The sequence below is a fragment of the Gossypium hirsutum genome, chromosome A02 (genome assembly GCF_007990345.1).
Source record: "Gossypium hirsutum isolate 1008001.06 chromosome A02, Gossypium_hirsutum_v2.1, whole genome shotgun sequence".
In the NCBI taxonomy this organism is placed as follows: Eukaryota; Viridiplantae; Streptophyta; class Magnoliopsida; order Malvales; family Malvaceae; genus Gossypium; species Gossypium hirsutum.
In genome coordinates, this window is record NC_053425.1 from 85,523,948 (window position 1) to 85,551,427 (window position 27,480).

Genomic DNA, 27,480 nt, shown 5'->3' on the forward strand with positions numbered 1-27,480 from the left:
TTCAGGTTCTTGTATTATTTAAAAGCCTTCAGAGTAATATGCAGAATTTCTTTTAAGTGAATTTTATAAGTCCAATTATCATTATTTTAATAAAAAAATGCTTGAAAAATACTATCACAATGAACAAGATAGAATTTTATTAAAAGCAAAGCTCGAAGTGGATAAATTAATCAAAATAGTGAATTTTACTAGGATACAAAATGAATAAGATAAAAATAGATGCCCCGGATATCGTAGTATGGGCTTATCTGTTCAGACCTCTCAAAGACCATTTCGAGCTAGATGCGTGTCTGGGAGATCTAAAGTATTTGTTGATGCCCCAAGATGTAACGCTCCTCCTTCTTGTTAATTTTGAGAGGACAAGACTATGACATACCCCATTTTCAAAATTTGAGCCTCTCCTTTTCAAGCTTTCAACTCGAAACCCCTTTGGTCTCAAAGCGCCTTTTGCGAGTTTTCGCCCTGGCCTCTCTATTTTTTTTTTGAAGATCTCAAAGCACCCTTTGCAGGTTTTCGCATTGGCCTCTCTTCTTTCTAGGTGAAGTACCTCTTGATGAAATCTGAATTCACAGGATTGGGTAAGTTTTTACCATCCATCTCAGCTAGGATCAATGCTCCTCCAGAAAAGGCTTTCTTTACCACATAAGGTCCTTCCCAGTTTGACATCCATTTCCCTCTGAAATCTTTTTGTATGGGAAAGATCTATTTCAGTACTAGGTCCCCCTCATGAAATTATCTTAGGCGAACAGTTTTTTCATAGGCTCGCACCATTCGTTGTTGGTACATCTAGCCATGATGGATGGCCCTTAGCCTCTTTTCTTCAATCAAATTCAACTGATCGTATCAAGACTAGATCTATTCTGCTTCATCCAACTTCACTTTTGACAAACCTCTGAGAGAAGGAATTTCAACTTCAATGGGTAAAACCGCCTCCATTCCATAAACCAATGAGAAAGGTGTTGCCCCGGTAGAGGTCTTGATAGACGTTCGATAAGCATAAAGGGAAAATGGTAGCTTCTCATGTCAATCGCTAGAAGTTTCAGTCATTTTTCCCCACAATCTTCTTGATGTTCTTATTAGCTGCTTCCATCGCATCATTTTTTTTGGGTGATATGGCGACGAATTGTGGTGTTTGATCTTGAATTGACTACAGACTTTCGCTATTGTGCTATTGTTTAAGTTCAATGCATTATCCGATATGATTCTCTCTGGCATTCCATACCGACATATGATCTCCTTCTTCAAGAACTTGCTTACCGCAGATTTTGTGACATTGGCATATGAAGCGGCTTCTACCCACTTGGTGAAGTAATCGATGACCACAAAGATGAATCGATGCCCATTGAAAGTTTTTGGCGATATTGGCCCAATCACATCCATGCCCCACATAGAGAAAGGCCATAGGGAAGTCATAACGTGAAGAAGTGAATGAGGCACATGAATCTTGTCTCCATAAATTTGGCACTTATGACATCTCTTGGCGTAGTTAACACAATCCCCTTCCATAGTGGACCAGTAATAACGAAATCTCATAATTTGTCTAGCCATTGTGAAGCCATTAGAGTGTGTCCCATAGATGCCTTCATGGACTTCTTCCAAAATTTTCTTAGCCTCAACAGCGTCCACACACCTTAATAACACTTGATCCTTTCTTCTTTTGTATAGGATCTCCCCATCCAAGACATAATCAATGGCCAATCTTATCAACGTCCTTTTATCGTTCTTAGTTGCCTGGTCTGGGTACACACGATTTCTCACATATCGTAATATTTCGTGATACCAAGGGTGATCATCTTTTTCTTCTTCCTTGTCAATGTTGTATCAATGAGCCGGAGCCTCATAAATACTCATTTGAATAGGCTTCACGTCCTCTTGCTTATTTACTTTGACCATAAAAGCTAAAGCAGCCAAGGCGTCAGCCATCTGGTTTTTATCTCACGAGAGGTAGTGGAAAGTGACGACATCAAACTCCTCAATTAACTCCAAAACTATTTTTTGATAATTGATCAACTCGGGGTCTCTTGTCTCCCACTTGCCTTTGAGTTGATAGATTACTAGTGTAAAATCCCCATATACCTCTAGCACTTTGATCTTTCATTCTATGGCTACACGGATACCTATGATGCATGCTTCATATTCTGCCATGTTGTTTATGCAATCAAAATCCAGTTTGCTGGTGAGGGGATAATGATTTCCGTTTGGAGACACCAAGACTGCCCTGATTCCATTACCTACTGCATTTGAGGCTCCTTCAAAATTTAGTTTCCAAGGGTGGTCTTTTTGGGAGTCTTCTTCGGTGGTTGCAATATACATCAGATCTTCATTTGGGAAATTAAAATTCAAAGGCTCATTATCTTCTAGGGCTCTACTGGCTAGAAAATCTGTTATTACACTCCCTTTGACGGCCTTCTGATTCACATAGACTATGTCAAATTCAGAAAGTAAAATTTGCCATCGGGTCATCCTTCCGTTCAAAGCTGTTGACTCCATCATGTATTTCAGAAGGTCCAGTTTCGAAATGAACCAAGTGGTGTGATACAATATATACTGTCTTAGCCTTCGGGTTGTCCAGACCAAGGCACAACACAACTTCTCGATTGGTGAGTATCTTGTCTCATACTCAGTAAACTATTTACTAAGATAGTAAATAGCTCTTTCTTTCCTTCCCGACTGATCATGTTGGCTGAGTACGCATCCCATGGAATTCTCAAATACTGTCAAACATAGTATCAATAGCTTATCTGGGTTAGGTGGCATCAGCACCGGAGCATTAGATAAGTACCGTTTGACCTTGTCGAAAGCCCTTTGGCATTCTTCATCCCATACACCTGGGTTGTGTTTCTTAAGGAGATGAAAAATGGGGTCACATTTCTCGGTTAGTTGTCAAATGAATCGAGCGATGTAATTTAGACTTCCTAGAAAACCTTGAACTTCTTTCTGGGTACGCGATGGAGACAGCTCTTGTATGGCTTTAACTTTGTCTGGGTCGATCTCAATCCCTTTCTTACTAACCAAAAATCTGAGAAGCTTTCCAGACTTGGCTCCGAAAGTACATTTTGCTGAATTGAGTTTTAGCTGAAACTTTCTCAATCTTAAGAATAATTTCTTCAGGACTTGTACATGCTCCTTCTCTGTTCAAGATTTTTCGATCATATTATCGACATAAACTTTGATTTCTTTGTGTATCATGTCGTGAAACAGTGTTACCATAGCCCTTTGATATGTTGCTCCCGTATTTTTCAGTCCAAATGGCATCACCTTGTAGCAGAATGTACCCCACATGGTTACAAATGTGGCCTTCTCCATGTCTTCAGAATGCATATTTATCTGATTGTATCTTGAGAAACCATCCAAGAAGGAGAACAGTGAGTAACCCGCTATGTTATCCACTAGGGTGTCAATATGAGGCAGTATGAATTATCTTTCTGGCTGGTTTTATTCAAATCTCTATAGTCTACACACATTTGTACTTTTTCATCCTTTTTAGGGACGGGGACGATGTTGGCTACCCATTCTAAGTACTTTACCACCTTTAGAAATCCGGCATCGAATTTCTTTTTGACCTCTTCTTTTATTTTCAGCAAGATGTCGGGCCTCATCCTTCAAAGCTTTTGTTGAACTGGCTTACATTCTTCTTTTATAGGAAGTCGATGCACCACTATATCAGTATTCAACTCGGGCATGTCCTGGTATGACCATATGAAGACATCCTTGAATTCTTGGAGTAATTCAATAAGGTCTCGCTTTGTTTCTGTGGCGATACCGGTCCTAATCTTTACTTCTTTTGCTTCTCCTAAACTCACGATTTCTACTGACTCCTTGTGAGGTAGGATTTGTTTCTCATCTTGTTCTACCATTCTCAACAAATCAGGAGATAGGTCACAACCTAGGTCATCTTCAAAACTCTGAGAATCATTCGTACACATATCTCACTCAAAAGGAGACTCTGAGTCATTAGCATAGTCGCTCATATCATTGATATCCGGGGACCTATTATAGAGGTGAAGGAAAAATCCAAAGAACGGAAGAATTTAAGAATAATTATTTGCATGGTATGATTATGAATGAAGAATAAAAGAATATTTGAAGGAATGTCCGAAGAACAAAAGAATCTAAGAATAGTTATTTGCATAGTGTAATTACGAATGAAAAGAATGAAAGAATCTCTGCTCAAAAATGATAGCAAAAATGTATTTCATTGAAATAATGATTTTGAACAAAGACCTATTTCAAAAAAAGGACTCTTATTACTCCTAGGCCTAGAGTAATAAGTGTGTTTTGAACATTACTCTGTGTTAGTTCTAAAGACTATAGGAATCTCTTCTACAGTCCAGTTATCCAAAACACTCCCCAGCTCATAAGGGCGAATGCCCAACAAATTCTCTCCTTCAGTTCCTTCTTCAGATACTGTGTTGACGTTTAAGTTTCCCAACATTTCCTCCATAGTTTCTTTCCTTGGCATCCCCCGCTCAGAGTGAAAGATTCCTTCAAACATAAAAGTCTTTGCTATGTGGGGGAAAATCATTAGCTCCCATTTGATCTCTTCCCCGCTCAACCATGCTCTCCTTCTTTCTTGTTTCTTTTCGAGTTCCCTTTTCCTTTGTCTTGTATCCGGCTTAAATCCTAAGCCGAAGCGGTCCCGTTTGTCCTTCAATACTGGCGCTTCAACCCTTCCTTGGAGGTGTCTCCCAAGTCCTCTTCCTAGTAGGGCCCCCTTTCCGACAGTCAATTGCAAGCCCATTCTTCTAGTCCTAGATATCTTTGGCGTTGGGATCCTGTTCCCTTCGGTAATGAATGTTGCATTTACAAATTCTAAAGACTGAAAGAAACATCCAGTTGCTTCATCGTTTTTCTCTAGATATGGAGCGTCACTTGTCACTGCTGCTATGATGTCCTCTTCAGCATTTATCGTCACTAGCCTACCTTCTGTTACCAATTTGAACTTTTGGTGTAGCGTTAAAGGCACTACCCCTGCTGAATGTATCCAGGGCCTCCCCAATAGGCAGTTGTATGAAGGCTTAATATCCATTACCAAGAAGTCCACCTCGTAGGTATTTGGGCCGATCAGAAGAGGTATTTCAATTCTGCCCATTACCCTTCTCTCTGTACCATCGAATGCCCTCACTATATTTTGGCACGCTTTCATGTGAGAGCTATCTATGGGCAATCTGTTCAGTATGGATAATGGTAGGACATTCAAGGCCGATCTGTTGTCAATCAGCACCCCCGATAGCATATACCCCTTGCAGCGTGTGGTGATGTGTTGAGCCTTAGTCAACCCCATGCCACCGGGTGGTATCTCATCATCATTAAAGAAGATGAAGTTATCAGCGCTTATGTTGCTAACAAGGCGATTTAGTTTGTTGACAGAAATATCGTTAGTGATATAGGTTTTGTTTAAGACTTTCATCAGCGCGCTGTGATGGACCTCCGAGCTTAGGAGTAGGGCTAGTACTAAGATACAAGCTAGTTGTTTATGCAACTGCTCTACAACACTGTACTCGCTTTGCTTTAGAAACTCTAGAAATTCTTTTGCCTCCTCTTCGTTGACCGGCTCATTAACAGAAAGTTTAGGTCCAGCCATTATTTCGTTCCTTTGTTCGACCACTATAGCTTTTCCTTTTGCTGATTACACTCTTGTGTTTGCTGAATCGTAGTGCCTCCTGCTACGCGTATAGGAACCCACAGGTTGGTCCCCTTTTCGAAGCGTCAGTCAGGTTCTATTTCCTCAGGATCGTCATGTTACAGTCTTAATTCCATGGAACCCTCTTGTTGTCTTTATAAGGAAAGACCACAGGCTTTTGGATTATGACTTTTTGTGGCATTCATGCTCCTGCTTCATTATTTTTGGGTCTTGAAATGATGACTCTGGGTAATTGAATTTTTGGATCTGTGCCGTCGATTCCCCTTTTGACTCACATATATTTCCCTTTTCGGGGCTTTTGACCTCTTCATAAAATTCCATTTCTTTATTGTTTATCATGTCCTGCACCAGGGCCCTGAACTCTACACACTCTTGAATTTCATACCCTGCCTCATTATGGAACTCACAGTAGTTCCTCTTTTCCTCAGATTCTTCTCTCGAATCCAATACGATCAATCCTCTCTTGACCATCTCCTTCCACACCCATTTCAATGGGGTTTTGACTTCTGTAACCTCATGTTTGACCCTCTTGCTCCCGCCTTCGTTTATCTCATTTACTCATTAGTCAATGTGGTTAGGTAAAGGGTTTTCTGCTACATTTGGTGCGAAAGAGTCATCAAACTTTACAATCCCCATTTTAATAAATCTTTCAATTAACTTTTTGAACATAGTGCAATTTTCAATGGAATGCCCAGTAATTCGAGCATGGTATTCACACTGAGCATTTGTGTCATACCATTTGGGAAATGGGGGTTGCATTGGCTTTAAGTAGAAGGGAGACACTATGTGCACATTGAATAGGTTCTGATACAACTCCCTATACGTCATGGGTATAGGCGTGAATTATAGCCTTTTTGTGTTCGTCCTCATATTGGATTCTTGTCTCGGGGTGCTTTGGTGGTTGACAATTACCGTCTTCAGCTAGTTTACAGTGAATGACTTGGAATGACCCTTGTTGTATGTACTCATGTTGCTCACCTCATTCTCTCTTTTCATTGGGGCTGACCTCTTGGTACTATCCCCTGCCTCTATTTTGCCGCTCCTTATCGCGTTCTCAATAATTTCGCCAGTCATCACTATGTCTGAGAAGCTTTTAGTGGCGCTCCCCAACATATGAGTGATGAATGGAACCTTTAAGGTATTGATGAATAGCATGGTAGTCTCTTTTTCTAGCAGAGGTGGCTGGACTTGTATAGCAACCTCCCTCCACCTTTGGGCGTATTGTTAGAAGCTTTCATTCAATTTTTTTTCCATGTTCTATAAGGTAATCCTATCCGGGGTTATGTCTATTACTTGACTATACTGTTTCATGAAAGCTTGAGCTAAGTCCTTCCATGAGTTAATCTTGGTACAGCTTAATTGGTTGTACCATTTAGATGCTACCCCAACCAGACTGTCCTGGAAGTAGTGAATCAATAGTTGATCATTGTTGACGTATCTAGTCATTCATTTACAAAACATGGTAATATGAGCCTCAGGGCAACTAATTTTGTTATACTTTTCAAACTCGAAAGTTTTAAATTTGAGGGGAAGCACTAAGTCTGGAACTAAGCTCAAATCCTTAGCATTGATCCCACAGTGATAGTCAACACTCTCCATCACTCTGCACTTCTCCTCTAACCACATTTATCGGTCTTCTAATTGTTTCGGAAGCTCCACCCTCACTCTTTCAGCTTCTATCATGTCATCCAGATCAGGGATGACGGGATTAGTTGGGTTATCCCCTGGGTTAGAGCCTAAGCCTGCTTGATAGTTAACTGGCATTGAAGCACCGGCCTAAAATTGTTGGGGCCTGATTGTCACGGATCGCCTTCGTGTGCACACCTTGGCTTTTATCTATGCGTTTGTCGGGGTAAAACCGGGAGGGTAAAGAGGATCTTCATTGTCATCTCCAGTATTGACCATAGGGCATTTTCCTTTCTCCTATCCACTAGTCAGCAGTTGTGTTAGCTGGTTCATCATGTTCCTTTGCGATTCCAGCATTTGGTTCCTCATATATTGCTGGATTTTAGCCAACTGCTCTTGCATTTATGCTTGCATCTGTTCTTGCATCTCCTTTTGCATTTGTTCCAACCTTTCTAGTCTTTTATTCATCACTTTAGTCTTTCTTCGTGTACCGTAAGGATGCGTACCTAGTAGATTTTTGTCAGTTTCTAGATTACTAAAATGATTTTTTTAATTAAGGTCTTTTTGTGAAAATTAATGCATATGATGCGATGAAATACAAATGCATGAATGCATGAATGTAGAAAAAAGGCGTCGACTCTGATTCAATTCCATTTAGAACAACTTTACTAGAAAATAAAATTCTTTACATAGAAATAGATTACAGATACAGTCTAGCCCTAATGCTCAAAGTTTTAACTTTCCTAAGCAACCAAGCTAATTCTTGGCCCCATTCTGATTCTAGTACATATTTCACACTTAATACATCTGCTTGAACTGTTAAAGTCTGTAAATAGTCGGCCACCTCTTGAATCTAGGCCACAGCTTCACCCATAATGTAGTCTCTGTCCCTAATTTGACTCTGGGATCGATGGATTTGTTCATTACACCGCTCATTACTTCTTTAAGTAGCTCAACCCGAAGCTCACTATTTCATAACGCAATCTCAAGTTTTTGGACCTTCCTTTTCAACTCCTTAATCTTATCCAAACTCGCTTTCAACTCTATTGTAGAATTACGGCTACGATGTTGATGAAGTGATTTTTCCAGTTCTGCTATTCTGGCTTTTAATCTGATCTTCTCATTTTGAGCTTCCAACAGACTCCTTTCTAAGGCTTTTTTTCGACCCTGGGCGTCTTGGTATTTTCTCTCCCATCGATCAGCTTTGGCCTTCTCTTCTTGGATCTTGTGTCGCCATTGTTCAGACATTTTTCCCAACCCTGCGATTCTCATCGATAGGCGCAACTTCTTGTAATCCGGTTTTAGGCTATCCAAGTCTTCCTCGGCTTTATTCTTTCCTTTTCTACATTTCTCAGTCTCTAATTTCTAAACATCGACATCTAGCCTCAGTTGCATCTTCACCTCTTCTAGTTGCTCTAACTTCTTTCCAAGCTTTGAATTCCTTCTCTCAAAGTCCTGTTTTATGATTTCTAACTCGGAGGAGACCACTTGTAGATATTCTTCCATCGACTGAGCACCCTCTTGATTTGACTCGGGAATATTATTGTTGATTCTCTTACTCCGCCACCCATCATACTCAGGGGTTTTTATCGAACCTACTGCCAGTCTCTTCACACGGTGAGTCTGATTCCAAGTGTTGGATATCTCTCGTACCTTCTTCTTATAGTTATCCCCTTTATATGAAAACTTGCACTAAGCTAGCCCATGGGTCGCTGGTATGAACTGTCTGGATAGGTACTGCCTCAACACGAGCAAAGGGTATATCCTACGGCTCCCCATATCCCAAGTAGGGGGACTCAGTCAAAATCCCCACATCGATATAAGATCTCGTCGGGAACCAACCAAGGGGCCCTCCACTCGACATCCTCTTCTTGGAGGTTTTGGAGGATCGCCATCCATTTTTTCTCTGATATGTCATCCCATCTTGGTATAGCCACTATTTTCTTTAATGATGAGTAATTCTCAGAGAACATCCAATATGACACCTTGTCTACCTTCCAAAAATGCTTATAGAACCAAGCTAGTAGTAGTTGCGCACATCCTATGAATCGACCCTTGCCAGCACTTCAGCATGCATTCAAGGACCTGAACATCTCAGCTAAAATTACAGGAACTGGTGTGATTCTCTTATCTAGTCGGTCAAACATATCAGAAAATGCCTCGTCTACATGCCCCAGTGCCTTAGGGAAAACCACTAACCCGTAGATACTTAAAGAAAAAACATTCACTCCCTTCTTCATGTGGGGGTGTGCCAAAATCAAGTGTCGCCAACTTTTCCAAGGGATACATTTGCTTTCTCCATTCTGTTTAATCCTAGCCGTAACCCATTGCTCACTCATTCTGGTGATATTCATCAATTTCTTCACAAAGGTCGGAACATTAGCAGCTCTAGAATAAGCCTTATCAATCTGAACCCTTGGACAACGAACTAGGGCAGTATATTCTTCCACTGTGGGCACCAAATCTACGCCCTCGAAGGTCAAACAACTGTAGTTCGGATTCCAGAATTGGACCAAAGCCCGAAATAGATGCTTATCTATCTTGATGTCGAGTAAGTACGATAGATCACCGTAATTGTCATAAAATAGCTGTTTGACTTCATTACCCCATTGGGCCCACATTTCCTTCAATTTTTGAAGATCATTCTGTGTTACGCTAATACGAGTGAAGTCCTATAACTCTGACGTATACCCTGCTGTCAAGCTATCTCCCTTTTCAAATTGCGTTTTCTACGACCATATACGGACAGCCGCATTATCCTCCACCTTATCAAGAAATTCGTTCTCCATGAAAAGCTCTCTATTTAGTAATTGAATTTGAACCGACACCTTTTCTATGATGCCATGCAATCACAAGCAAAATAACATAAGTCAATACAATTCATATTAAATTAAAGCAAGCAAGAGGCAGAACACCTATTAGGACGATTACTAAAGGTTTGGTGTAGCTCTACCTAGGGTAGGCTCCTATAGGTCACTATATGTGGTTCGGTTCTAAAGACAGGTACCTGAACCAGCAGATTCCACGATCTTCACCCATTATAGGCTCATATAGACCGAGTTCGATTTAGGGGAATACATTTCCCTATGGCTATACGAAGATGAAAATCTCACGAAGACATAGGTACGGATGTATCCCGGAAGTGATCCACTATCCTATACGGAGGTGAAAACCTCAAGAAGGACTAGCTTCTCACTCCCACTTAAAGGGTAGGACCAAGCGGTCATGCAATGCAATGTGCAGAAATATTTAGAGACTCGAACCAACAAAGTAGGTATTATGACCAAAATAACAGATGAAATGCAATGAAAGGATCGTATTTTAAATCGAATTTTTAATTTTCAATGAAAAGACATAAATTAATCAATTTACGGCTTAACTCTCTTGGTCCCCAGAGGAGTCGCCAAGCTGTCGTAACTATTTTTTTTATTTTGAAAAATGGTCGACTTTTATTTAAAAGAAAACGAAAATGGAATCGCCACCAATCCTTTTTGATGAGGTGTGATCGGGTCACCTTGTGATCGATCGTTTTAATAAAACGTTTTGATTTATTAAAACTACAATTTTGGTCTACGAAATTTGAGAAAACAGGTTCGAGAGTCAATTACATACGAGGAAGGATTAGCACCCTCGTAACGCCCAAAATTGGTACTTAATTGATTAATTAATGTCTAAACGTCGAAAGTTGAAAACTCGAAAAGAATTTAAAATGTGATCCTTTTTATTAATATTGATTTAAAAAAAATGCTTGAATAAATTAAAACGAGCACTAAAGGCCTTCTTACCTTGAGAAAGTAAAATGTCACATCCCGTAAGTTAGGACACGATATTTGAACCCTCGAAAATAAGCTTGCTTTTATTTTTTATTTTAAAAAAAATTATACCTTGAAAAAAAAATTTAAAAAGGGATATTCGATTATTTAGATCCAACGAGAAAAAATTGAAACCCCGTAAGTTAGGGTGCAATCTTCTTAGGTTTCTAAATGCGGAATATTGCCTTTATTTTTTTTAAATTCGTATATTTCAAAACTTACAAGGATATTTGGTATTTTTAGGTTCAACGAGAAAATCAAAACCCAATAATTTAGGGTACAATTTCTCGAATTCCCAAAATACGAAACGTTGCCTATCTTTTTTTTAAAAAAACCTTTTTGAGTATTTGGGTAAAAATTAGTACGGTATTTTTTTTAATAGAAAAATGATATGCGAATAAAACATTATACCCATGAATGACAGTAATACCGACATACTAGTAAACAATTTGTTATTCGTAATGGCAATGTATGATATAACTTTATGATAATAACAATCGAAGGTGAAAGAAATAAAGAAAATAAATAACAATAATAACAATAATGATAACAATAACAATAAAAAAACACACTAAAAGGAAAATGCTAAAAAAAATCTAAATAAGACGAAGAAACAAATAAATAGGTATATAAATAAATATGAGGAGAATGGTGTGTAAAAATATTGAAAATAAAGTAATTAAAACAGGATATAAGTGAAATTAAAGCCACAATTTGAAATAAAACATATAGAAATAAATAATAATAGTTAAAATAATAGTAGTGATAGTAATAATAGCCAACATATAAATATAAAGAATATAAATAAATAAATAAAATATAATAGCAAAAAATATTAATAATAATGATCATAATGAAAATAATATTAATATATGAATAGGAATAGAAGTATAATGAATAAAAATGTAAATAGATAAATAAAATTAGATAAACAATAATAGTATTAGAATAACAAAATAAATAAATAGAAACACGATAATGATAGCAGTAATATATTAGTTAATTTAATAATAAAATAGCAAAAATAAATAAAGTGGACTAATTTGAATTTTGAAACAGAGTCTAAAGGGGCAAATCAGAAATAAAATGAAAAGGAAGGGTTAAATTGTAACGTGCACATGCAAAGAATGATCAAATGGGCAAATAATCTCTCCCCATGTGCGCACCGTTTAAAAAAGGACCAAAATAAAAACTTTAAAACTAAACGAGGTGAATTTAAAAAAAAGATAAAAAAAAGGAAATAGGACCAAATTAGATAGGTAAGAAAAGGCGGAAGGGGCCAACACACAAATAGCCCATTCACCGCGGAAACACGTGGATCCTACCGACAAAGGGTCGGGTCGCGCTGGTCACCTCCATATGGCTTCGTGTTGGACACTCAGGGAAGGGACTGAAACGGCACCATTTCACTTGGGTATTTAAACCCAAAATTTTCCTTAACCCCTATTTTAGCCCCTTATACCAAAAAAAAACAAACAAAAAGCTTTTAAAAGAAACTCTCTCCCCTATTTAGCTTCAGCCAAGGAGCCGTAGTGTTCCGCCGATGGCCACTGGTCGCCGACGATGGTCTCCCCCGTGCTCGGTGGCTGGAAAAGCTAAAAGACCCCATTTTTAAAGTTCTCTTTTCTAAATGAGCCCGATTTAGCCCTTGTTTTATCACACAAAAAAAAACAAAGTAAAAGGGGGAAAATGGGTGCTTTCGGTTCTGTTTTCCCTCCATTAGACCCTTGTCTGAAACCCAACGAGTTTTGAGGTGTCTAAACATCAACAATGGCCTCCGCCGGTGGCGAGAAACCGGAACAACAGGTATATTTTTTTACTATTCTCTTATTTATTTCGAATATATTAAAGAATACAAAGAGAAAGCACCTTTTTTCAACTTAGAATATGATTTTTGATTGCTATTGCTCGTTTCTTTTCTTTCTATTTCTTTGTATTCGTAAAAAAAATACAACCGATTCCTCTTGGGCTTTATAGCCGAGAAAGAAAAAATGAAAAAATACAAGCCTTTTCATCCTTTTTCTATGCTGTCTTTTTATTATTGATGTTATTTTCTTATGTTTACATGCAGGTACGGAGGCCAGTTGGCGTGGTGGTACGTGGCACTTGGCGTGAGGCGTACGGAGGCGAGCTGGTGGCCGTACAGAGGCTGCACTAGAGGCCAGTTGCAACGCGAGGGAACCCTAAGTTTCTACTGAAAGTTTGGTTGGTGTTTTGGGCATGGGGTATTTTGGGATGCTTGGTTTAATTGGGTTAGATTTAGTTTAAGGTTTGGGTTGGGCTTTAACTTGTAAAAGAACTGTTAATATTTGGACTGAACTTATTTTATTTTGGTTTAGTTTTGGTAAATTTGGGCCTAGGCCAAAATTGGCCTATTGCAATCGAAATAACATTATCTTTCAATTTTGAGCTTCGATTTAAAAACTGATCTCAATCACATCCCTTAAGGACCCTCTACTATCCATTATTATAGAATTTCACATCAGTTTAATTATTTATACACTTTAGTCTTTTTATACAAAACTAATCAATTTAAACATGACAATCTAGTCTTTTTTCATATATCTGCTTAAAATATAACAATTTAACACCAATTTCTTCAAGAAATCATCAATGAAAACTTTCAAAAACTTTAATAGTTTTGCAAATTGGTACATGAGCTAGCTAAATCAAGCTCTCATGACTTCAAAAACATAAGAATTACAAGGATATGACTTAAAATTGCTTACTTATTAACAATCGAAAGCTTAAAACCCTTCTTTGGTTTTTCTCAACTCTTTGGCTATGGAGTTTCAGTGGTGGAATGATGGAGAAGATGAATCTTCTCATTCTCTTCACCAAAAATTCTCAAAATTTCTTTCTATCTTTCCTCCATCTTCTTTCTATAAAAAATTACTGCAGAAATTCTTTATAGAAATTGATTTTCTTGTTATACATTGCTTAGTGCTTAGTAGACTATTTTCGTCAGTGTAAAATGCAAAAAGTCATCGAGCTTCATTGTATCCTCGAGTCTCATTTGCTTGAAACTCATTTGCACACAGAGTATAGGTGGGGGGTGAATAGAACCTTAAAGATAGTAGCTTAATACACACCTTGGAGCCTTGTCCTATTTCTTCCTTTTTTGTTCGAGTTGTCGCTCATGTTCCATTCGTGTGTTCAAGATTTTCCTCATCGATTTTTTATACTAACCGTTTTTTATGGGTGGCGCGAGGTGCTAGGATGCCTCCAAAAGGTAGGGATTTGATGGCATTTCTTAAAAAAAACTACCACAATATGTCCAAGTTTTTGTGGTAGTTGTGTCAATGCCGCCGCTAGTTGTAATAGGTTTTTATTATTATTTATTGAATGGTGTTGTTTATGGTTCCATCTTATATATGTAGTAGCTATTTTCGTTTAAGATATCACTAATTGTAATAGGTTTCTAATATTAGGTGAACGACGTCGTTTTGTTCCTATTTTATATAAAGTATAAATGGTTTTGAATCAAAACTTTGCAATTTGTATTCTTTAGATCATGAAATTTTCTTCTCCTCTAATCCCTTGAATTAGTTTCCCAAAACTAAAATATGACACCCTACACCTAACCTGAATGAAGATCGAATACAAGGTGCAATATTCATTATCGAAGCAATTCAAACAAATTGAATATATATCATATCATTCATAAAATTCATATTTTAATCAAGCTAAACAATAGAATAAATTAATACGAGTGTTAATTAATCATTATAGAAGAAAAACAAACTCAAATGGCCCTTGAAACAACCAATGAGACCCAAAATGTACAGACAATGATCCATGTACAGGTACCTGAGACCTAAGTACCAATACAAGTACTAAAATTTAAATAAAAAAAATCAGCTCCAAATACTTAATATTTCGATACAATGAAGGGCATGTATTGATACATCAAGAGATTTGCTAATACATGAGGCTATGTACTGAGACAAGTCTTATCTATTTCAAAACTTTTGGTCACTGACTTCAAAAGTACCAAAACATGGGATCAATGTACTAACTCCTCATCAGAAGTAAGCCCTTATGGTATCAAATCTTTCAAGTTAGTAGCTCAAGTAGGGTAAGTCTCAATACTTATGGCTTAAGTATTAAGACTTTCAGGCCAAGTCTTGAGACTTTCTCCACTGTACCAGTACAACTTGTATTTTTGGGCGTTTTAAGTCTTGGGGACCGCATTTTATGTTTTGGGCATGTCCAAGCACATAGAAAATTATTTTAAAATGTTTTCAAAGTTTTCTAAAGTTTAAAATTGTGTTAAAGGATTTTATTAAGTTGCAAATTTGATGTTTTGTAAAAAGAAAACTGTATTCAAGTAAATAAAGTGTCATTGTAACATCACTCATCCATGTCTGTTGTCGGACCAGGTAAGAGATGGTACAAAAGGTGTCATCCTTTACCGACATTGCCTTTGACGAAGACAGATAGTGGGTCTATCTACCTAATTGAGGATTCATTTATATCATAGTATTGAGGGTTCCGATTTATTGCTTTTCTTCTTTGAAGAACTAACATTGTTTGTTAATGAGCTCTTTGGACTTTGTTGCTTTTGATGCTTCGACTGAAAGGTGCTAGGTTTCACCCCGTTTCGCTTGTTTCGAAAGATGTTGATTTGGTGTATGGAAGCGACTTTTCTTTTGATCTCCTTTTTTTTTCCTTTTCAATTTTTGCAATGCTTTATTAATTTGTATTTATTTTTCTTCTGCTTTCATTTTTGTTACAAGAATTGTCTCTTTCAATAAAATAGATTTCAAATAACTTAACACTAAAAAAATCAAAATCATTATAGAGATTAAATTTGTATTTTCATAAAAATACAGGGACTAGAACTTGCATTTGACATTTCATGCTCTAAGTCACTCGAGAAAAAAAGATCACATCATCAACGTGACAAGAATTTTGCTGACCAAGTTCGCCAAATCAGCAATGTCAGCACCACTTCACCAAAATTAAGGACAAAAACAAATCAAGGTTATAAACGATTGAGCTGAAATTTTCAAACTAGTGAAATATATGAACAAAATTGATTCAAATTAATGAGACTAATTCCATAACTTGAATACAAATTATCCTTTTTATGTTTTGTTTTGTCGTTTAAATGGTTCATCTGATTTTTTAAAAATAGTTTCAATTTCCCCCGCACTAAAATTGGTAAGCAATTAGCTATGTACCCCCCAATGAGATAAGCCCAAAGTGCATATGTAAGGACTTGCAAAAATAAAAATGTTGATATTGATTTGATTAAAGGTGGATGGTGGGTGGGTTATCATCAAATCTAATTCTCAAAGTGGTTGAAACAATAGGCTGCCTACCAATATGCAGTGCCCATGCCTTCCACTAATATTTCTTAAGTCAATCTCCCCTCATGTTTTATTTTACCCTAAAATATGATGTTTATAATGCCAAGATTTTCCAACTTTTTTATATCTGAAATGGATTAGGATTACTTGAAATATAAGATATCAGTTCAACAAGTCACATGTTCTTTTATCTTCTAATGCTGCTGCTGCTGCTTCTTTGTTTATTCAGTAAAATAATACATCAAATATAAACAATTTTCTTAATTTATAATTAAAAAAATCCATTCAATATTATTATTACATAGTTTGAAGAAGGTCAAAGTCAGTCGCCTAAACAAAATCAACTTGTTTGGTGAACATTCCCTGAGAAAAAAGATTTGGTGGACAAACATTAAGGAAATAAATTAAAATAAATTATAAGCGTAAAGGGGGGGGGGGTTGAATTGAATCATAATGGTGCTTTCCACGTTGGTACCAAAGAAGACGCTTGATGCAATTGGAGTCATTTTGAAATATATCAAGGATTTTGCTTAAAACTCATTTATGATTGGGATTATGAATTTGAATTTAAAATTTTATTTTATTTTATTTTTGTATAATATAATCCTAATTTGTCATGATAACCAAAGTAAAATTGAAATTACTCAATTTGAATTGAGAGCCAACCATAGTATTTATACATAATTAAATTTCGAAATTTTTAAAATTATATATCTTTTTAAAAAAGATTAATGTTTTTGATGATTTGGTACATCCTAATTGTAGCCTAGTAAAGAGGTGGTTTTGTTGAATGAAAACAACATGCATTTGTAACCACTAACTTCATTTCCTAAAAACAATGCCCCATCATCTTTACATTCTTAAAACTTAAAACTCTACCCTCTCCACCTTTTCCCGAATTTTGAGTTTTAAAATATACATAATTAACAAAGTCTTCGTAGTTGTTATCATCTACTCATACAACTTTATTTTCAATAGCTTACCTATTTTTAATTAACAAACACTGATTGCTGCTATAAAATATGAATACATTTAACAATTTTAAAAATATAAAAATCTTTTATATATTGCCAATGATATTTTTATTTTCAGGTTTTAATATTTTTTTATTAAATTCAATCTGTAATGTTTGTGTCAACATTTGAATCCTTAATTTATCTTTCGGGAACTTTTGGTGGTCTTTTTGCTCCAAACATCGCATCCAGTATTGCTGGTTCCTTTAAGTATATATATTTAAGAAGACAAATCTTTAATTAATTTTTTTAAAAAAAAAAAGAGTAAATAAGAAATCCATTAATTTGGCAAAAGCCAAAAAAAAAAAAGGAAAGAGAATTGAGTGTTAGAAAATATCTAAGAAAAAAGGAAATGTATAAAAGAAATGCAAAATTCTAGCTTAGTATAAGAAGCAGACATAAAACCCAAAGTTGGAAAGAGGGCAAAGGACAAAGGCGGGCAGGCAGCAAAGCAACGACATTGTAAAACTCAAAACTATCGATGTTAATGAAACACAACCCAAACTACCAAATACCCATCCAACCTTTCCCTTTTCCTTCAATCATGAACGTCTCAGATATGGGTGAGTCCAATCTTGCCGTACTTGACGACTCCTATCGACCTTTGCCTGCTCTTTACTTGTCTTTCCTTTTCATCTGGTTCTTCTCCGCTTGTTCTTGGACTTTCAACACTTACAAAAACCGCCATTTCCAGGTTTTTTTCTTTTTTCTTTCGTATTTTTGAACTTTTTTTTTTGGCGCCGGGGGTTGGGGGGTTTAGAATTTTATTTTCTTATCTCAGAATTTGATGGATAATGAAAACTAGTAAGTGATTCAATCAAGCTGACTCCCTTACAGGAACCTTATTCCTTTCTCGTTTTTCTTTTTCATTTTTATTTCCTATAAAAAATCTGGGTTTAGTTTTTGATTTAATTACGATCATTTTTCTTTCTTATGATTTAGATACAAGTACGGCATGAAAGAAGAAAGCAGTCAGTAAATATTTCAATTTTGAGTTATTTCCAAATATAAAGTTAAAAGTTTAATCAATTGGTTTTGAACTTTGGAGGTTCCTTCCAATTCCAAGTATGTTATGTTGTTGTTTTCTATGAGGTTAAGCCATTTAATGGAACCTTTGTGTCTTTCATTTTCTATTTTGATACCAAATAATGACAAATTGTTGGATTTTCTTATGAATTGTTTTCTTATTATCACACTTGAACAGATAAATAATTTACAATGGACTCTTGCATCTTTGCCCTTGATTAAAGCCTTGCAACTCACTCTATCCTTCCTTTTTTGGTAAGTTTTGATTTTGCATAACACTTGGTTAGTTTATCTTTGAGTCTAAATAGTTAGAAATGAGAATTCATGTAAAGAGATGACATGAACATCTGATATAGTGGAGGCAATGGAAAGTTTCCATAAAAAGAGTAAGTTAATGATATTTATTTGCTCGATATGGCCGTAGTTCTTATCAAGTAGGAAACCACTGCATTATTTATTTTGTGAAAAAAGTTATTTTTCGGATTTCAAAGGGACCATTCTTGCAGGTACTCATGCTTTTATCTTCAGCTATGTTCACTGTGGATGTCTTTCGGGGTGTATGTAACTGGAGTGCTCTTTCAGACAGTTTCATTCGTTTCCTTTTTGCTCATCTCTCATGGATACTGCATCACCTGCGAACGCCTTTCGCTAACAGAGCGTCGAACTACTGCCGCACTTGGATGTGTATTTTACTTGACTCTCATTGGTTACCGAGCTTCCGTACCTTATTTCACAGTGAGTTTCTTGATTATGTAATATATGTTCTGCTAGCTAACTAACTGTAACTTTGGCTTATTTCATCCTCAAAATAGTGTACTAATAAGACGTATTACTGCTCCGTTTTACAGGTTCTTCTACTTCTTAATTACATGATTTCTTTTTATGTAATTTTTCACCATATATCGCAAAATCTGTTAGTGTTGCGTGAGCAGTTAACATTTATCGAGGATGAGGATGTCCAACCAATGCGCGATGCTGTTTATATGAAGTACAGAATGTTAAAGTATGTTCCATTATTTAAAATTTTTAATCTTGTATGGATTGCTTTTAGTGACAACTAGATCATAAGTTAAGCTTCGTTCACAAATGGGCAGGAAATTTCAGGGTGCTATGCAAATAGTTGCTATGGCCGAAATTGTGGTATGAATATGTCAACCTCACATTCTCTGCCTTTGACATATATATAAGTTCATGAGTGATATGATTGCTCGATATTTTCATTTTCAGATATACATAAACATTGACGACTCCTCTGAGAATTACTGGCTCCGGTTGCTGGTTCGAGAATGGGCTCAATTCTGCATATTTTTGTACATCGGGTATGTATGGATCACACAATCACAAGTCTTTCGTTGGAAATATTTAGTTTTCGGGCACTAATGTACTCACTACTTTTTGATCAAAAGTATTTCTATAATATGATAATGCTTAATCCATTGATTAGGCATTAAGGTTGAGCCATTTTGATACAATATTTAACAGCTTTTTCCCGTTTGTTATATATGCAGGTGGACTTTTAGGTCACAAGAATTGGCACCACGCTTTTCGGTTATGCCGACTTTAAAATCTAAAGTGGATTTAATGGTCCCTCCGATCTATCGTATAGTAAGTTAATTTGCTATTTGAAAACAGATTTTTGCTTTGTGTAATAGACTCTTCTAGAGATAGCATTTAGTTTCCATGTCGACGGAGAAATTTGAAACCTTAATTTGCATTCAACTAATTATTAAATTGACTTTTACATCAGTTGACTCAGCTCGTCTCATTCCGGATTTTCTTTGTTTCAAAGACCAAGAAATAACATGTTTATAAATGTTAATCTGAAAGTTGGCGGATGTAATCATCAAATAACATCCTTGTTGGTACCCTTTCTGATCGGAGAATTTAGTCATAAATGTTGATTATGTGCTTCGAAACCTGGAAGAACATCCATCTTGCAGTTGATATCTCTTTTCTTTACTATGATGCTTTTACATCCCAGTGTATCATTCGAGTCAATCATGCTTTACCCTTTCCATCATTTTATCTTTAGAAACTACATCAATAGCTTGTCTAGTACTTACCTTCTCGTAAAACCCTAAGAACATTTATGCTGTCCGACTAAACAAGGCTCATAAGAGCGAACCACGTTCCATAAGCAGGAGTCAATGAATGAGGGAACAATAACACTTGTGTTGAAAACTACAACATTATATTCTATTTTATGATAATATTTTGAGTCATGCTACTGCAGGAGATGGATGCAACGACATTCCGAGAGTTCCAAAGCCATGAATGGCACATCGGTGTGGTAAGCAACTCAGATTCAACATCATCTATGACCTTTGAAACTCATTTCATTTTCCGCTGCATTATTCCATATTTAGAGCTTTGTGTTTTACCAAAACTCATTTCTTTTTCTTTTAACTGCTGTAGCCGACTTCTGTACGAGACGAAAGCTCCAGAGATTCTGTTTTGGTAATAATTCAGCATCCAAATGCATATCGACCGACAACAATACTTTCATCAAGAAAACAGCCAGTATAGCTTCTCAAAAAGGTCAGATTTTTGAAGTGGAGGATCATGTTGATGCAAAGCATAGATTATGATAACCTCGATATGATCTCAGGAGCGAAGCTCTATACAGTAAATAACAGAGATTTTTCTTTTCATTTTTCTTAGGGAAATCCAATATATATCAAATGTCAAAATTCATTGAAATGGGGTTAGAGAGTATATAATACTTCCTAGTATCCATATTTGTATCCAAATTTTATATTAATTACAAAATTGTACATTCTTCTTCCCCATTTCAACTTGCAATTTGAGTATACAATTTAATGTTTGTTTATCATTTGAAGTTAGGATTGGTTTAGTATTTCAGTTCATTGGTTTTCTTAAATTTTAATTATATATTATTTTTAGTATTTAGTGTTATATCATAAAGATTAAATAAACAATAAAATATAGGTTTGTTGGAATAATTGTATTATTCTTTTAACAATTTTCAGAACGTTTTGTCCAGGATTATTTGTTTTCTCAAATGTCAGTATCTAATAAGCACCAATTTAGAAAAAAAAATTGAAAAAAGTATTCTTTATTTCTTCTCATATTGTTAAATTAATTTTAAAAATAAATATAATTTAATTTAAAATTATTAGTTAAAAGGATTGTTAATTTTATGACTTACTACTGTGATAGAACACTTAGTCTAAAATATAGGAAAAAACTATGATAAGTATAATTATAATTATTAATTAAAAATTTTACTTTGGGTTAATTTTTTTAAAAAAATTGTGTTTATTTATGCAAAATAGAATTATTACTTGGATTTGAGTTGTATACTAATTAAAATTGAAGCTTAGTTTTATAAGTAGCATTCGGTAATTAAGCATATCCATTCAGATAGTTTTTAAGAAAAATTACTAGTAAAAAAATGAAGATTTTTAGCCTAAGTTAGAATTATAAAAAAAGAAAGAATTAAAATAATGGTTCTTCAAAGAGACAATATCGAATCATTTTGAATAAAAACAGCATCGGAGCGTGTTTGAACAACAACGGCATCGGAGAGTAATTAAAGATTTTATTAATTGATGATGAGGAAATATGATATTATGATTTTTTTAAAATTTTTTTAAAATTTATAATATATGAAGCAAGCGCTCTTAAAATTCTCTCTCTTCTTCTTTTATTTATTTATTTATTGTTATCTATGTGTTATTTGTTTGGTGGACTTAAAAAATGTTGTGTGTTTGTTTTGAAAATAAAGTCAAATTTCAATAATTACTTTTTAATCACTATTATTAAATATATTTCTTATTTATCATGAATTATTATAATTGTTTCAATTTTTTTTTAAATTAATATTATAGTTTATTTTCTTATATAATTTCAAATTTGTATATTATTTAAAAACTAAAAAAAATTATCATTATTAATGATAGATAACAATAATTAAAAATATGTTATTTAAAAAATAATTAAAAATTAAACATATAAAGTTACATGCAATGCATACAACATTAAAATCTAAGATTCGGATGTCAAAAAATTTAAACTGAAAATGAAGATAGGAAGCAAACACAGATTTTGATGATAAACTTTTATAGGTTAAAATATGTTTTCGAATTTAGTTCTTATATATTTATTTCTAGAAATTTAGTTCATCTATTTTTCATATTTCAAAATTTAAGTTTAATTTTTAATAATACTAAAAAATTTTTGTTAAATTCAAGTTCATTACTACACCAATTTTTAGTTATATAACTACCAAGTGAATATTTTTTTAGGGTAAACTACAATAGAGGTTACCTAATTATGGTTTTTTATTTTTTTTCTGATCACCCAACTATGAAAAGTTATAAATGATTACGTAACTATTCAATTTTATCTTTTTTAGTCACCAACTGGCTACCATAAAATTGAAAATACCAAAACATCCAATATAGTTGGGTGACCATTTTGTAACTTTTCATAATTGGATAACCAAAAAAATCATAGTTGAGTGATTGCGAATATAATTTATACTTTTTATTTCAAAATGTCACACCAACAAATTTAATAAAAAAATTTATAGTGTTAACAACTGAATCTGAATTTTAAAATTTTAAAAATAGAGAGATTAAATTCTTGAAAGTAAAAATACAATGCCTAAATTTTAAATTGTGAAAAATAAAGGGATTTATGACATATTTTGCCATTTTGATAATACTATTTGACATATATATATATATGGTGAGTTTCAATAACTCACTTATCTTAATTAACCAATGGAGAGATAGCCATGAGAAGTGTTAGGATGCGAATAGAATTACCAGAAAACTTGGTCAAGAAAGCTGAAAGGATCTCTCGAGTAGATCCATTTATTGGTTTGGTGGAAATTGTAACATCCCAAAATAGGGCCTAAACGGAACAGTGGTTGTAAAACCACGAATTCGAGATAGAAAAGTTTATTCCGATTAATTTTTATAATTTACCGAGTGATTAGATGCATGTGTAAGAGTATCGATGGAAAATTTTATAGATAGCATGCTTAATTTGCCTACTAAGGCTTAATTGCAAAAGTTGATAAATATGAGTTTTTGATGCTAAAGTATTAAATTGAAGAATAATTGAAGTAGAGGTCCTTAAATGGTAATTAGACCATTAGGTTTTCATGGACAAAAATGGACATACATAGATAAAAATAACTAAAGTTTTAATGAAGGGTATTTTAGTCATTTGGTAATTAAAAGATTAAAAAGGGGAAAAAGAAGGCAAAATGTGCCCATCTTCTTCATTAGGCCAAAATTTCAAGGGTTCTTCATAGCTAGAGTTTTTTCAAGCTTCCAAGCTTCATAGTAAGTGATTCCAAGCCCCGTTTTTAATGTTCTTTACGTTTTTGAAGTCCCGGTAACTTGATTTAGCTTATTCTAGCAATAATTTAACCTAAGGTTCATATTTGGAAAAATACTCATCAGTCAAAATTTGTTTATTTTTACGTTTTATGGTAGAATATGAAGCTTGAAATTATGTTAAACAACTTGAGCTAAGCGATTTTAAGTGAAAACGAGTAAAATGACATAATCGGTAAAAATACCTAATGGTCATAAGTACATGTTAGAGTGGGAATTTGATGTTTTCGTCGGTAAATAAATGATCAAAATGTCATAAAACATAAGAATTAGGGATAAAGTTTCATTTTCGAGCCTTGGGGTAAAAGTGTAAATACGTAAAAGTTTAGGGGCAAAATTGTAATTTTTCCAGAGTTAGAGTTAAGGACTGTTTTGATAAATTTGAATATTAAATAAGTTAAATTTGCTATTATAGATCAAGAAGAACAAAATTAGGGGTTAGACTGAGGAAAGAAAAAGGTTAAGGACTAAATCAAAATATTTGATCGTATTTTGTATCGAGGTAAGTTTGCGGTAAATAAATGTAATGTTTTATTATTTATAATTAATGATGTTATTTTTCAGCATCTATATATTTATTTTGTAAATTTATTCCTTGATGATTCAAGCAAGAATTGACGGAGAAATGATACTTAAAAGTCCCAGTTGAACCTTAGGAATGTGTAGGATACAAATGTCATGACATTAGGGTTTAAGGATACCATGTAAGACCATGCCAAGGCATGGCATTGGTAAGTTTTACAAGGCAAGGAAATCATGTAAGACCATGTCAAGACATGGCATTGATAAACTATTATAAGGCAAATATCCCATGTAAGACCATGCCAAGGCAAGGCAATGGTGAGTTCATAAGGCAAGGATACCACGTAAGACCATGTCAAGACATGGCAATGGTAAGTTTAAAAAGGAAAGGTACCCATGTATCCTTAGTATTCCAAATGGTTCAACGGAAAATTCAAAAGTGTACCAAAGGGAAGGTAAAATAAGTCCATGTTCGAAAGGTGCAGGTTATCTTGATAATTCATTTAGAATGTTGTAACACCCCTTACCCGAGACCGTCTCCGGAATCGAGTACGAGATGTCATCCAATTTAACTTACCGATTCGGAGCATAAAAATTTGCTTTTAAAATTAAATTTACTGTTCATAACAACACTGTCCACCTGCACAACTGTCACTAATTTAATTATAACTTGAGTTACGAAACTCAAAATTTAAATCCGTAAATTTTCTGTGAAACTAGACTCATATTCCTTCTTACCATAAAATTTTCAGAATTTTTTACATAGCACATTAGTACAGTTTATTCATTAAAGTATCCCCTGTTTCACAGCTCACAGATCTGACCTCTTGGCGCTAAAAATCAAATATCTAATTGTACAGAATTCATATAAGGTTACCATTAATTTATTTTGAAAATAGACTCACTAAGGAATCTAAACATATAAATTATGACCTATAATTATTTCTTTACAATTTATAATGATTTTCTAAAGTTAGAACAGGGGACTCCAAAAACCATTCTGACCCTGTCTCACTAAAATTTAAATATCTCAAAATATAAAATTCCTTTGCCTACACCATTTCTTTCATGTAAAAATAGACTTGATAAGATTTAATTCTATATATCATTCACCCTCTAATTCCATTTCTACTATTTATGGTGATTTTTCACATTCACGTCACTGCTGCTGTCAAAGAAACTGCTTCTTTGAATTAGTTACCATTTAAACATACATAACTCCAAAACATATTCATTAATAACTACTTCAATAGCTAACATTAGCCATATCATTTGGACATGCTCAAAATGATTAAGACTCTATACATGCCATAGTTTAAACATTTTGAAAAGCACATAATACCGAGATGGTTATGATAGTGTGATACGAGCTCCGACGGTCCACTATTCGATCAAGTTCAAATCACTATAAAACAAAGGAAAGAAAGAGATGTGTAAGCTATAAATAGCTTAGTAAGTTACATGTAAACAATAATTACTCAATTAATAATTAACACTTTTAACATATAACTAATCAAAACATTTCTTAGCAATTTCAATCACTTACACATACACAATCTTACCAATTCACTTGCATATACATTTTCACACTTAACATTTCATATTCACTTTAATTCATTATTAATCCCGTTGAACACTTGGAATATACACGGATACGTAGAGATTTAGCACATAAGTGCCACACTGATATGTAGCCGAAGCTACCACTGATATGTAGCCGAAGCTACCACTGGATGTAGCCAAAGCTACCACTGAAATGTAGCCGAAGCTACCACTGAAATGTAGCCGAAGCTACCACTGATCAATAACACTGGAAATGTCCACGGGTCTGCTCACACAAGCTGTCAGGTGTCTGCAACACATGCTAGATCACCCAGCACCCGGGACTCACTGTAACACTGTAACACTGGTCTCTAGTGACATGTCACTTGTATCCAATTCTATTCCTAAGTTCAACCGGGAATTTACACTTAACACTTTATTTTCAACACTTTATCACTTGAATAATTCATGAACAACTTTCCTTCCACATTCAATATTAATTCACATATCAAATATAATTCACAATTTATACAAATATAACTATTATTTACATATAACTTACCTCGGATGCAAAACGACTATTTTTGTAATTTAATCACTTGCACTATTTCTTCTTTCTTGATCTATATTAACACAATTTAATACATTGTATCAATATTCCATTCAAATACAATTCATACACAACATTTTGACACATTTACATTTTTCCCCATAACTTTTCAAAAATTCCACTTTTGTCCCTAAGCTCGTAAAAATAAAATTCTCTAAATTCTTAAATTTCAAACTTCACTAAATCATATTTCATGCTCATAACGGGCCTCAATTTCACAAAATCACAACTTTATGCACACTTTACCATCTTTCACAATTTAGCCCTTTTTCAACATTTTTCATTGAAATTCATCTAGTAAAACTTGTAATTAACACTTCAAACATTCATTATCTAACATCACTAATCAATTTACAATTATATCATGAATGGGTCAATTTTTAAACTTTAATTTCATTTAAATTAAATGGTAGAAACATGAAATTCAAGCTTCAATAAGCATAAAAATACGAAAATAATTAAAAACGGGGCAAGAAATCACTTACAATTGAGCTTAGGAAAATCAAAACCCTTAACTATGGTAACCTGAAACTTTCGGCAGCAAGCTTCTGATTTTTTTGAAGAAGATGGACACTTATTTTCTCTTTATTTTGTCTTTTACCCAATTTGGACAAAAATGCCCTTGACCCATTACTTAGATATTTTTCTAGAAATACCCTTTTGTGTCCATAACACTAATTTATGGTCTAATTGCCACATAAACACTTCCAATTTCATGCAATAATTCAATTAAGTCATTTAATCACTAATTAGACACACTTTGCATTTTTCTCAATTTAGTCCTAAAAATTCAATTAAGCACTAAAGCATTAAAATTTCCTATCCATATTTTCACACAATATTTCAATCAATCAGTAACTAATAAAAATTTATAAAATTAAACTATTTCACTTCGAATTTGTGGTTACGAAACAACTATTCCGATTAGGCCCTATTTCGGGCTATCACAATTCTCCCCCCTTAGGGATTTTCGTCCCCGAAAATCTTACCAGTGAATA

The 27,480-nt window shown here is 34.5% G+C and overlaps 1 protein-coding gene across 1 annotated transcript; it reads left to right on the plus strand.

Moving 5' to 3' along the window:
- The first annotated feature begins 17,533 nt into the window (after positions 1-17,533).
- Positions 17,534-21,279, plus strand: LOC107951928 (uncharacterized). The gene is made up of 9 exons (XM_016887112.2): positions 17,534-18,104; positions 18,615-18,691; positions 18,943-19,171; positions 19,285-19,439; positions 19,531-19,576; positions 19,664-19,755; positions 19,945-20,041; positions 20,670-20,726; positions 20,852-21,279. The coding sequence occupies exons 1-9, from the start codon at positions 17,892-17,894 to the stop codon at positions 20,960-20,962; spliced, it is 1,077 nt and encodes a 358-aa protein (XP_016742601.1). The 5' UTR covers positions 17,534-17,891; the 3' UTR covers positions 20,963-21,279.
- The last annotated feature ends 6,201 nt before the right edge of the window (positions 21,280-27,480 follow it).